Genomic DNA, 13,175 nt, shown 5'->3' with positions numbered 1-13,175 from the left:
CGATGTACTGCTGCAATTGTTATCCGAGATGTTGCCAACTGACAATGTGTTGCCAACATCCATGTACAATGTTAAGAAGACTTTGAGTGCTTTGGGAATGGAGTACACCAAGATTCATGCATGTCCTAAAAGTTGTATTTTGTTTAGAAAGGAATATGTGGATCTTCTAGATGGAAAATTGGTAAGAATGGAGTTGTTAGCAATATTCCAAATAAAGTTTTACGGTATTTTCCTATTATTTCCCGTTTTGAAAGAATATTTCGTAGTGTTGAAACGGCTAAGAATTTGACATGGCATGCCAATGGGAGAAAGGTTAATATAGGGGAAATGCAACACCCTGTGGATTGTCCATCTTGGAAGTTGGTTGATCGTTTATGGCCAAACTTTGCATTAGAAGATAAGAATTTGAGACTAGGATCGCGGCCAGATGGAGTTAATCCACATAGTATGTTGAGTAGTAGGTATAGTTGTTGGCCTATGATGACAGTTGTGTATAATCTTCCTCCTTGGTTGTGTATGAAGCAAAAATTTATGATGTTGAGTCTTCTACTTTCTGGACCCAAATAACCCAGCAATCATATTGATGTATACATGGAGCCATTAGTTGAAGACCTGTAGAAGTTGTGGAACGAGGGTGTTAGTGCCTTTGATGCTTATCGTCAAGAGAAATTCACTTTGAAGGCAGTGCTGCTATGGACTGTAAACGATTTTCCAGCCTATGGTAATTTATCCAGTCATGCAGTGAAGGGATATTATGCTTGTCCAATTTGCAGTGAAAATACCTTTGCTAGAAGGCTAAAGTATGGGAAAAAAAATGAGTTTTACCAGGCATAGAAGATTTCTTCCTCCAAATCATTGCTATAGAAGGCAAAAGAAGGTTTTCAATGGATTTCAAGAGTTTGGAGTGCCTCCAATACCGTTGATTGGAGAAAAAATCTTAGCTAAGCTGAATGCAATGAGTTTTGATAACTCAAACAAAAGGAAAATGACTGTTGATTCTGAAGAATGTTGGAAGAAGAAGTCCATTTTTTTCGAATTGGAATATTGGCAATTTCTCTGTATGCGAATAATTTAGATATCATGCATATTGAGAAAAATATTTGTGAGAGCATATATGGTACATTGCTCAATATTCCTGGTAAGACGAAGGATGAAGTTAATGCTTGGTGAGATTTACAAGAAATGGGTTTGCAGAAAGACTTAGCCCTTAAACCTCAAGGAAATCGAACTTTCCTACCACCGGCTTGTTATACATTATCAAAACAAGAGAAGAAATTGTTTTGTCAGTGTTTAGCGAACTTAAGGGTTCCAGATGGTTATTCTTCAAACTTTAGGAATCTTGTTTCAATGGAGGACTTAAAGATGGTAGGATTGAAATCTCATGATTGTCATACATTGATGTGACAACTCTTGCCTCTTGCAATTCGTGCAATCCTTCCTAAAAATGTGAGACATGCAATTGCAAGACTTTGTTTTTTTTTTTCAATGCAATTTGCAAGAATTCTTTCATTGTTGCTGAATTGGACAAAATTCAAAACGATCTTCTTACAACTTTGTGCATTCTAGAGAAATTCTTTCCACCATCTTTTTTTGATGTAATGGTTCACCTCACTGTACATTTGGTTTGAGAGGTCAGATTATGTGGACCAATACATTTCAAATGGATGTACCCGTCTGAGAGGTACATGAACGTATTGAAAGGTTATGTTCGAAATAAAAATTGGCCAGAAGATTGTATTGCCGAGAGTTATATTTGTGAAGAAGTGATTGAGTTTTATAGTGAATTTCAAAAAATGTTAAAGGCAGTTGAAAACCCCATTGGTAGATATCAAAACTTAAATGATGAAGATGATGTTGGCGCCCTCATTAAAGGTGGAAAAAATCAATCAATTGATCAACAACTTTGAGAGCAAGTCCATAGATTCGTACTTTCGAATGCACCAGAAGTGGCACCCTATGTTAGGTGCGTATATACATGTTAATGTACAAATTCGTTGATATTTTGAATATATATATTAAGATTATAAATTAGTTGATATTTTGAACATATTAATATGCATAAATAAGTTGATATTTTGAATATATTTATTAATTACAAAAACTTTTCTTTGTTTTAGTATTCATTTTGAAGTCTTGAAGTCAAGCAAAAAAAATCGAGAAAAAAAAGCAAAATGGTTTCAAGATGAACATAAACATACATTTATTTACTGGTTATGTGATAAGGTATGGAGAAGTTAAATATTCAATATCGTATCATTATTTTAGCTTTAGCTTTAGTGAATAAATATTTTTCATATTTTTTCAATTGACTAGATTGAACAGGAGCGAAGTCAACCAAATCACACAGTTTCTTAAACATTAAGATGGATAGACCATGGTCCACAATGGATAGTAACGAAACATGAAGGATATGAGATTAGAGGGGTTCAATTCAACACTTTAGATAGGGATAATAAGCGGATCACCCAGAATAGTGGTGTCAAAGTAATTGGCAAAAGTGAGTATTTTGCTAATGCTAAGGATACTAACCCAATTTTAGCTGAGATGGCATACTACGAGGTCATAAGAGAAATTTGAGATGTCAATTACATTGTGTTTTGAGTTCCCGTGTTCAATTGTGATTGGGTTGACAGCAGCGGTGTGAAAGTTGATGAGATGGGGTTTACATGTGTTAACTCAAATAAAATTGGATATAAATCTGACCCATTCATTGTGGCTTCACAAGTCAATAAGTATTTTATGTTGAAGATCAACTTGATTCGAGATGTTCAGTTGTTTTAACTCCACCACAACATCGTACTTTTGTTGAAAAAGAATTGGTTGAAGAAGATGTTCTTGGCGATACTACGATGGCTCACAATCCATTTGTCATACAGTTGCCAAGTGTTGATGAAAATGATTATGAGGATGAATGTGAGAGTGGCTATATTCGTAACGACTGTGAGGGGATATGGATAACAATACACCTTCTAAATAAATTGGTACGTAGATTTATTTATATGTTTTAAGTAATATTTATGACATTTATTATTATCCATTTAATTAATTTTTTTATTCACTTTCATAAGAACAACAATAATATTCTTTAGATTTTCATCTACTAAATTACTTTTTAATAATTAATATATATTTATTTTGCATAAGTATTTATTAATTTATTAATTTTTTCACATGCAGTATGAGGGTGTGTAATATCGTCAACAAGGGGATGGCAACTTCCATCTTAATGAATACGTAATTCATGGAGATTTAGTTAATATTGCTTTTGCTTTTGCATATACAATAGTTTACCGAATTGTAAAAATATTTCATGAGATACTATTTAATTTATTTGATAATTATTTTGTTATGAAAATGTTTACTTTAAATTTTTGTATTCTAATTATTTTGAATGAAGCTAATTTTAATATTTTTTGTATTTATCATTTTTTACTAAATTTTAACAAAATTACAATAAGCATATTAAAAAAAAGAAATTGCGACGTACAAGAAGAAAATTGAAGCTAAAAAGACTTGTAATGACGCACAATAACAACATGGTCACCATTTTTGACCTTTAGCAACGCTCTAGACTTGCGTCCCTGTTTTTAATGATGCTTTTATTTAAATATATAGCGACGCAAAAAAAAGAGTCGCTAAAGGTTAAACATATATGAAATTAGCAACACGTAGTTGTAAGTAAACGGCAACGTATAACTACACAAGTCGCTGAAAATTCTACAAATTAGCAATGCATAAGTTTACATAAAACAGCGACGAAGTGTAATAAGTCGCTAAAAATTATAACAATTAGCAACGCATAAATGTAGCATCGTTGCTTCTTCCATATTAGCGACGCATGAATTTACATAAAATAGCGACGAAGTTTAGACATGTCGCTAAAAATGCTAAAAAGTAGCAACATAGAGATTTAGAGTCGCAGATTCCTCTATGTTTAGTGTCGCAAGTCTCTTTACATTTAGCGACATGTTTTTGTACTGCGTCGCTGCTTTGTCCACATTAGGTGACTTTAGTACCGCGTCGCCGTTTGTATAATGTTTTTAGCACACAACGTTAGGCAACGTGGTGAACTGCGTCTTTGTTTTTCATTTAACGCATTTAATTGCGTCGCTAATCGGCACGATTTGCGTAGTGATTTTTGAAAATTGATGACCAAACTAGTTTATTTTTATTTTGAAAACAGTTTTATATTTTATAGAGTATAAAACTGTTTTAAAACCAGTTGGCCAAACAGGCCTATTTTGGCCTATTTTCTTATGCAAAATGTTTTTATTTTTATTTATTTTTATAATTGTGTTTGCTTTGTCTAATAAATCTTCCACAAAAAAATAAATGACACTCACCTTCAAAGTTTATATTTATTTATTTCCATATCATCTTGAAATTTTTTTTAGATAAACCTATTAAAAATATTTTTAATAATTTTTTTTTTTTTTAATAATCTGAGCAAATAAATTTTTAAAGTGAACAGAACCATTGAAGATTGATCTAAGGTTGGTGTGCATATGCCCTCGGCACTTGTAATTCTTTGATCTATATAGATGACGTGGTGGACTGTGTCTTGATTTATTAGCTCTATATATATATATATATATTTATATATTTATACATTTGATATAGCGCTGAAATCTATAGAGTACAATCCCAAAGTATACCAAGCAACAAATTAAAAAAAAATTTCAGTATGAGATACGTTAATTTATTATCTATAAATGAAACTGCAATAAACTGCAATACAAACAAATCAAATATTCTGCTACAAAGTAACTAGATCACTGGCAGATCACACACATAGAATGTCCCCACTACAAAGCAAATAAAGTATCATATATATATATATATATATTGAGAGAGAGAGAGAGAGAGAGAGCACGTACAACTCCAGAGAACAGAACAGTGCAGTGTGAGTATGTATCTTCAAGGGCTGGTTTTTGAAGGTGGTGGGGAGAAGAAAGGGATATTGGATGGGATTGTTGGGATGGAAGGAATGTTGGGAAGCGAAGTTGCCGGCAGGGGCGGGAAGCTCGGCTTCGGGAGATTGGGGATGCTTGGGATGCTTGGAAGCGGAGGCAGAGTGCCTGGTTTAGGCAGAGATGGCTGTGTCGTTGGCAGCGTGGGCAAAGGAGGTAAGTTTGGCATGGTAGGCAATGGAGGCAATTTGGGCAAATTTGGAGGAGTTGTTTGCAAAAGCTGACGACCTGCTAGGCCAACGTTGATATTGCTCAAAAATGCAAAACCTGCAAAGCATAAGGCCAAGAAGAAGGAATTGCTCAAAGCCATGGTTGATAGAAAATTCAAGATAATTTCTCAGAAGCTGAATACATAAAATGAAAGTTTCAGATTTGCTTTTGTATGATGGATTTCAAGGCTATTTTGGGCTTTTATAGATGAAGAGATTCATGGAGTAGTGTCCAATTGGCTAGCTAGCATACATAGTTTTCCTGTTTGGTTGGGACGAAACACAGAGAATTTTCTCTAGCTTTTTGAGTTTCTGATGTAGTTTGTTCACCTTCTCAAATTACGTACCATCTTAGATTATTGACGAGGGTGTTTGGTTATCAAATATGAGTTTATGATATAAAGTTTAAAAGCTACATTTTCAAAAAACGAAAAAAAAAAAAAAAAAAAAAAACCTTAGTGTACAAAATTGGTGACCCATCTTAACCAACCAAACTCATTGCAAATAGGGAAGGTCAACAAATAAAACGCGTTACTTTAAAGTCAAAAGGCAACTTTTACAATTAATCCCCATTTTTTCAAGTTACAATTTAGGAAATAAAATCAACTTAAATCGACATTTTAGTTGCGGAGAAACTAATTTTTATCTGACTAATGGGGGTTTAATGCATTGTATTACTTCCTAATTTGGCACAATTGCAATTGAAGGCCTTCTAATGGTTTTCTTTCTTCTTCTTCTTCTTCTTTATTTTTTTTTCTTTTTTTTTTTTTTCAATTAGTATCTTTTAATAATAAAAAAGACAATATTTGTTCTCTTCGAAAACTAAAAGACAATATTTGTTAACCGGAGCTATAAGACGGCTAATTGAAAATGAACACGTGTCTTTCATGTGTCTGTCCATCAGTTTCATTCAGTTAGTATTATCAACTGTCCTAATAAAAATTTATTTATCCACCAAAAAACCAACAAAAAAAAGTCCTAATAAAAATTTAGAATCTCGATTAAAGGAAAATATTCAGAGATCCTCAATAATAATAATAATAATATTATTATTATTATTATTATTTGTGGAGTAAGAAACTTCCTTAATAGTCTTACCTGAATAATCTTACCAAAATATAGTAAACCTTTCTTTTACTTTTATCCTTATAGGAGGATATCCAATGGGTTAGAAGGATTTTCAATCTATTTGTCATGAATGTTTATAACTTGATATATACTAAATTCAAAAATTAATCTATAATAATTTTATTTTAATTTTAATTAATTAATGATGTATCAATTATTTTTTATTTGAAAAATAGTTTTTCTTATGCAGATTGTTTTTAATTGTTTTTTATAAATGTGTTATAAATATTTGTTTTGTCTAATAAATTTTTCACAAAAATTAAATAACATTCACTTTGAAAAAAAAATATATATATATATATATATTTGAAAAAACTTTTGGACAAACCTATTAAAAATATTTTTTAAATATTTTTTTATTTTTTTAGTGTGAGCAAATAAATCTTTAAAGTGAATAAAGCTATTGAAGATAATCTAAAATTGATAGTATGCCCATATGCCATCGGCACTTGTAATTCTTTGATGTATATAGATAATGTGATAGTGGGTTGTGGCTTGAGTTATTATTTATATATATATATATATATAGTAATTTTACGGTACAGATCATTTGCATGTGGATCATATTAAAAATCGATATTTTTTGAAAAAATTCATCAAATTTACTACATATATACAACAAATTCGATGTTTTTTGAAAAAAATCTTAACTTTTGATACGATTCTCATACAGACAGTTCGCATCATAAAATATTCTTTTATATATATATATATATATTATATTTATTTTTTTTATCAAGAGGGATATTTTATTATAGAAAAAGATTATATAAGCATAAATCACTATCCAAAATAGATTGAAACTCACATACAGAATGGTATCCCACCCGGTATAAAACATCTTTATATTTTTGCGGCCCTAGCAGCCCAGTGGGCTGCCTTATTAGCTATATATTGTAATAACTTGTTTTGAGTCTGTTCCATAATAAATTCATTAACGAATGTCCATCGAAATTAGAGATCGGCGAAGAGGCTTTGAGGATCAAGATTGAGATCTAGATAGTTTTTTGGTAATATACGATATGACGATGCAACAAAACACTGAAAATGTAAATGTCACATCACCACCTCTTTAAATAAAATATTTTTATTTTTTATATTGTTGGAACTTAAAATCACCTAAAAAAAATGGCTTTACCCATCAAAATTTTTTATCTTATTTGTTTATGATATTTTAAACAATATTATTATTTACAAAAAAAAGAAAATATGCATGATTTCAATTTAAACATTTTCATTATATTTCAACACTTGTATAATTAATTTGGCGTGAAAGACGAAATGCTACAAATTTAGTTGGTCAGATCTTGGTCGCTAAGACTCAATTTGTAGTTAATTACATTATTTAATATATATAAATCCATTTGACAATTTGATATATTTGTACTACTTCGTGGAGTGTTGGTCTGACCATTTGAATTGTGGATTGCCCCAAAAAAAATAATAATAATAAATAAATAAATAAAACGTTGGTCTACAAGATTTTGAAATCTAAACAGAGCTATTAAAAAGTTCTATGATATGCTTAGAAAAATTTTTAGCATCCACTTGTTGTTTGGATTAGATTGGATTGTATCCATTCAGGTCTATTAATTACAATTACATTGGGCAATAATTTAATGAATTGATGTAATTTGATGGCGTCATAGAAACAATTTAAAGAAATTTATCAACAAATTAAAATATGAAACAATTAATATGAGAAAATATACAGTGAAATCTTATTAGCATAACCAAATATATATAAAAAAGACTCCCACAAAGTAAAACACAAATAAATTATATAGAGGACAATTATGAATTAGATAACATATAATATATGAGCCTCTAGTGACTCAATACACATGAGAAAGAAAACCTTCGAAACTGACAATACAATTTTTTTGTAAATTAAAGTACTGCATCACAAAACCAAATGAAACAAACTCCAACGAAAGTAGACAAACACTACTAGTACTAGTACCATTGCAATGTGAATATGATCTTCAAGGGCTGGTTGAGGAAATTAAGGGTTGTTGGATGACACTGTAATTGGGGTTGCTGCGATTTTGGGAATGTTTGGAAGCCCCGGAAGAAGAGGAGGCAAGAGCGTCGGGATATTGATTGGAATGGTGGGAAGAGGAGGTAAAGTGGTAGGTAATGGGGGCAAAGTTGGCAACTTTGGTATGGTTGTAGGCAATGGTACTGGCAACTTTGGCAACTGCAAAAGTTGACGACCTGCTGACCCAACATTGACATTGCTTAAAAATGCAATGCCAACAATGCACAAGGCCAACAAGAAAGAATTTCTGAATGCCATGGCTACTAGGTCACAATGAAATTGAAGACTGATATCCCAAACAACAATGTGATATGTAATCTAGTACAAAATGAAAGGATAGTAATCAACTTCAGTTTTGGTTTTTTGGATGAGGGACTTCAAGGGCCAAATCTTGGGTTTTTATAGATGGAATACATGGTTATAAAATGGTTTCTGTATATGTTTGGTTGGGAAAGATAGATGAGCTTTGTTTCTTTGAGTTATTTTAGCCGTTTGTAAAATGATTTAAAATATGTAAGTCACTTATTCACCACATCCTCCTTTGTGTAGCTAAACTATGGATCACCCTCTTTTTCTCTACCACTTGTTGGTTTTCTTGTTCAGAATTAAATTTATCTCCTGCTTCTTCATTTTATTTAATTAAATGTACCCCCAAAATTCTCTTCCTTCCTTTTTTCTATTGGCTGATTTTCTTATTTTATATATATATATATATATATATATATATATTTTTTTTTTGTAATAGTTTTCTTTTTAAAAATTCAGGAGCGAGCTTTTCTTTTTGTTATATTAGTATTGTGGAAAAAATTTCTCCTTTTCTTTTATTTATTTATTTATTTTTTTAACTTAGATTTCTTTATCTAGATTTCAAAAATACATTTTGTACAAAATTGTGGCGAAAAAGAAAACCAAAGGGAATAATTCAGGAAAAAGGTTGGCCAGGTTTTGCTGAACAACTGTAGTGGATAAAGCTCATCTATTTCTTTGCAATTTAATTCACCCAAACCTTCAAACACAATTTCCCATAAGAAAATCATCCAATAGAAAATCTGGAAGATAATTCCAAAAATAATGGAAAAGGATAAAGACAGAAGTAGTGTCGTTATTTATAAGGGAGAAGAATATGGACCTCCCACGTTGAGGTTGAGGTGGGCAAAGTTCCAAATATCAAAGTTTGCTTAAATTGGGTCCCATGGTGTAATGCCACTAAAAGTTTTGGATTAATAGAGCATTGGGCCCTTGAACCATGTTCCTTGGTAGTTCGAAACCTACGAATTGTCTACGTTTTTCGTGCCCAAGGGACTTTCGTGTCGGCTTAGGACAAATGAATAGTAAGAGGTGGAAAAGGAGCTCCGAGTCAATAAGGCAAACTACTTTTTCAATAAGAAAATTAGAGATGTTTTCTTTGGAGCTTTATAATAACCATAAATTAATAAATACAAAACCGTTGCCAAATATAATACGACTGTTAGGTAACTTATATACTACTTTTCTTTTCTTTTCTTTTCTTTTTTTTTTTTTTTTTTTTTGGTGAATAGGTAGCTTATATGCTACTTAGAATTTGGAATGGCTACTAAATATATCTTTATAGTACTAAACTATATGTGGAAGAAAAAGGTTTTTTTTTTTTTTTTTTGGTGGCCTTGTAGACAAAATAAATAAATCCGAAGTTTTAAACAACAATGTGATATGTAATAATTAAGGACTAATAAATTTTAGTTTCGGTTTTTTGGATGAGGGGACTTCAAGGCCTATCTTGGGTTTTTATATAGGTGGACTCCAGCATACATAATGTTTGCTTTGTTTGTTGGGGTAGTAAAGCTTTCTAGTTAATTAGTTTGAGTTTTTAGTATTACTTTATTCACCTTCTAACTTTACTATCTCATTGTCTAGGTGTAAATGGTTATCTAACACAAGTTTATACTAGTTTCAAACTTTTCAATTAGGCTACCAAATTGGTTATCTTTTTACACTTATATATATATATATATATATATACACTTCAAAAACCTTGTTGTTTGGTAGTCATTTAATTATATAAATTATTTTTCCAGATGTTGCTAGGACTACTCAAGGCATAGTGTTTCTAGGAGGCTAATTAATTAAGATTGGGAAAGCTATACTTGTATACATGCAATTAATTAAGCTTTAAAATTTTGGTTTAATTCATTACAGCAACCATGCACTAATTTGGAAAACAAACAACCCAATTCCGAGATAAATTAAATTGTGTGTTTCTATTATGCTTTGTCCCTGAGGGGGATTGCTTAGTGACAATGGTCACTTAATTCTCTAATAGTGAGAGAGTCTGGGTTCAATGCAGCCAATGATTTAAAATATATAAAAAAATTAAAAAAAAAAAAACCTTTGGATGGCAAATATATATTTGTGTTTTTAATTTTTTTTTTTTTAAGTTGCCACTGACCATATATTTAGCTAAAACTTTAGGTGTTTAAAATCATGCAATTACGTGGCAAACCATGATTGATTTGGAAGGTATTTCAAATTTCTATAATGCTACAAAAAATCTATTTGTTTAGCAACTAATTATGTGGCAAATATTGTGTTGATATTTATCGGTTTGTATATGGAGTTTTGTTAATCCATTTATTAAAATTCATTTATCAATATTTAATCAGTTAAAAAATTTTAAAAATTAAATCAAAGTGGAGTATTAAACAGCTTTTGTGCATTGCAAATATGGTGTTCTTAATTAGTTTACAATTTTCAAACAATTAATGTATTTACGTACATCATTAATGTCTTCCATGTAGGAAATTTTTCCTTCCATAGGTTCATTATCAAAACACGACTGACATCACAAAAATTTTGAAATCTCTAGTGCACCAACCAGTTTTTGTCTGTCAAACTCTACCACATGACACCTACTTGGTAAGTTTGTCGTTTATTTCAATTTTTTTTTTTCTTTTTTCTTTTTTCATCTTTCAAAGTAATAACATATTATCACAAAACGAGGGGAAGAAAAAGTTTTCACATGCTCTTCAAGGATTTTGCGCTATAGTGGGTGTACATTCCCCATATGTAATAGAGAATGGACGTGGAAAAAAAGAAAAAAAGAAGAAAAAAAAAAATTATACCTCTATCCTCAATAAGGGGACCATAAGATAAACATGCATGCCGACCGCATATAGCAAAATCGTGCTTTTCTATATCGACCTACCCAAAACATTACGGCATGAGAGTTGTCACTTTAGCCTTTTTGGCTAATAATTTTGGTTAATGTATTGAGCAGCATTTTTCATACAATAAATATTAATGTCTACGATTTCATAATAAAAATTAGAAGTTCTATTAGAGCTATATGTAAAAAGTTGTAATGCATTACAATTGATGAATTGTGCTTGTCATTAAGTATTCTTGGATTATTAAATCAATCTCTCTCTCTCATATTGTTTGATATCGCATTCAAAAATAGGAAATTAATATTTGATACAATTTAAAAGTTAATTGTATTTTGATATCTTTAATTTGTAAGTTTTTATAATTTAAATCTTCGATTTTTAAAATTAATGATTTAAACTTTTAATTTTTAAATTTACTACAAATTAGTTCACATTAATAAATCACAAAACTCTAAAAGTTAAAAATATCAAAATACAATTAAACCTAAAAAAAAAAAAATCAATTTCCGGAAATCTATTAAAGAGTGTAATATCATATGCCCAAATACGTGGAGAGAGTTCAACAATACTCAATAGCCATGAAAGAAAATTACCTAACTCAAAATTTCACATAGAAATTTATATATATAGTAATAAATTAATTAAATTACATCACACAATAAATCAAATGTACTACTACAAACCCTGTAGAGACACACAAACATACAGGGCACAACTTCAAAAGAGTTGAGAACACTAGTGCAGACTGAGAGAATCTTCAAGGGCTGGTTTTAGCAGGAGGTGGGGATAGGAAAGGGATGGATGGGATTGTGGGGATGGAGGGAATATTTGGAAGTGATGTCGCCGGAAGAGGAGGAAAGCTCAGCTTCGGGACGGCGGGGATGGTTGGGAAGCTTGGAAGAGGAGGCAAAGTTGGCTTAGGCAGCTGAGATGGCTGTGTAGTTGGTATTGTGGGCAAAGGTGGCAAGTTTGGTAATGTAGGCAATGGTGGCAATTTTGGCAAATTTGGAGGAGTTGTTTGCAAAAGTTGACGACCTGCTAATCCAACATTGATGTTGCTCAAAATTGCAAAACCAACAAAGCACAAGGCCAAGAAGAAGGAATTTCTGAATGCCTGCATATTGCTCTATGAAATTAATTCAAGATTTTCCAAACAAAAATGTGATATATGTAAAGTAGCAATGAAGGGTAGGAATTAATCTCAGTTTAATTATTTTGGGATGGGGGACTTCAAGGCTATCTTATTTTTATGGTTTGGGAATACATGGTTTCTATGTATGTTTGGTCGGGAAAAAGATAGATAAGCCTTTCTTCTTTGTGTTGTTGTAGCAGTTTGTTCACCTTCTCAGTTCACTATCTTGTTGTGTCTAGGTGTAATTGGTTATCTAACATATGTCCATGCTGGTTTCCAAGTTTCCAATCGTCGACCTATATTGACCAATTTACCTTATTATTGTTGCAACCTATAACTTATAATAAAAAAACATATATGAATCTTCTTGTCTTAATGTTTGGTGGTTTTCACCAATCCTCAAAGGAAAATCTTATCCATTTCCTATCTGTGTCTGACGTCAACATACCCACATTCCTCTGGCTTAATTGTTAAAAAAAAAAAAAACAAAAACAAAAAATAAAAAAATTATGTTGATATATAAAAAATGTTATTATTTGTTCTGTCTGAATA

The 13,175-nt window shown here is 31.1% G+C and overlaps 1 protein-coding gene across 1 annotated transcript; it reads left to right on the top strand.

Moving 5' to 3' along the window:
* The first annotated feature begins 4,909 nt into the window (after positions 1-4,909).
* Positions 4,910-12,420, top strand: LOC125424239 (uncharacterized). Its single transcript, XM_060811247.1, has 2 exons — positions 4,910-5,126; positions 12,269-12,420. The coding sequence occupies exons 1-2, from the start codon at positions 4,910-4,912 to the stop codon at positions 12,418-12,420; spliced, it is 369 nt and encodes a 122-aa protein (XP_060667230.1).
* Positions 12,421-13,175: the final 755 nt, after the last annotated feature.

Source organism: Ziziphus jujuba, chromosome 9 (genome assembly GCF_031755915.1).
Source record: "Ziziphus jujuba cultivar Dongzao chromosome 9, ASM3175591v1".
NCBI classification, from domain to species: Eukaryota; Viridiplantae; Streptophyta; class Magnoliopsida; order Rosales; family Rhamnaceae; genus Ziziphus; species Ziziphus jujuba.
Note: the sequence above shows the minus strand (reverse complement) of the source record. Positions and strands in the feature narration are given on the sequence as shown.

Coding starts and splice junctions, on each gene's coding strand:
- LOC125424239 (XM_060811247.1), top strand. CDS start 4,910: ATGTATCTTCAAGGGCTGGTTTTTGAAGGTGGTGGGGAGAAGAAAGGG. Junction 5,127..12,268: donor TGGCAGCGTGGGCAAAGGAG/GTAAGTTTGGCA, acceptor TGGTTTTAGCAG/GAGGTGGGGATAGGAAAGGG.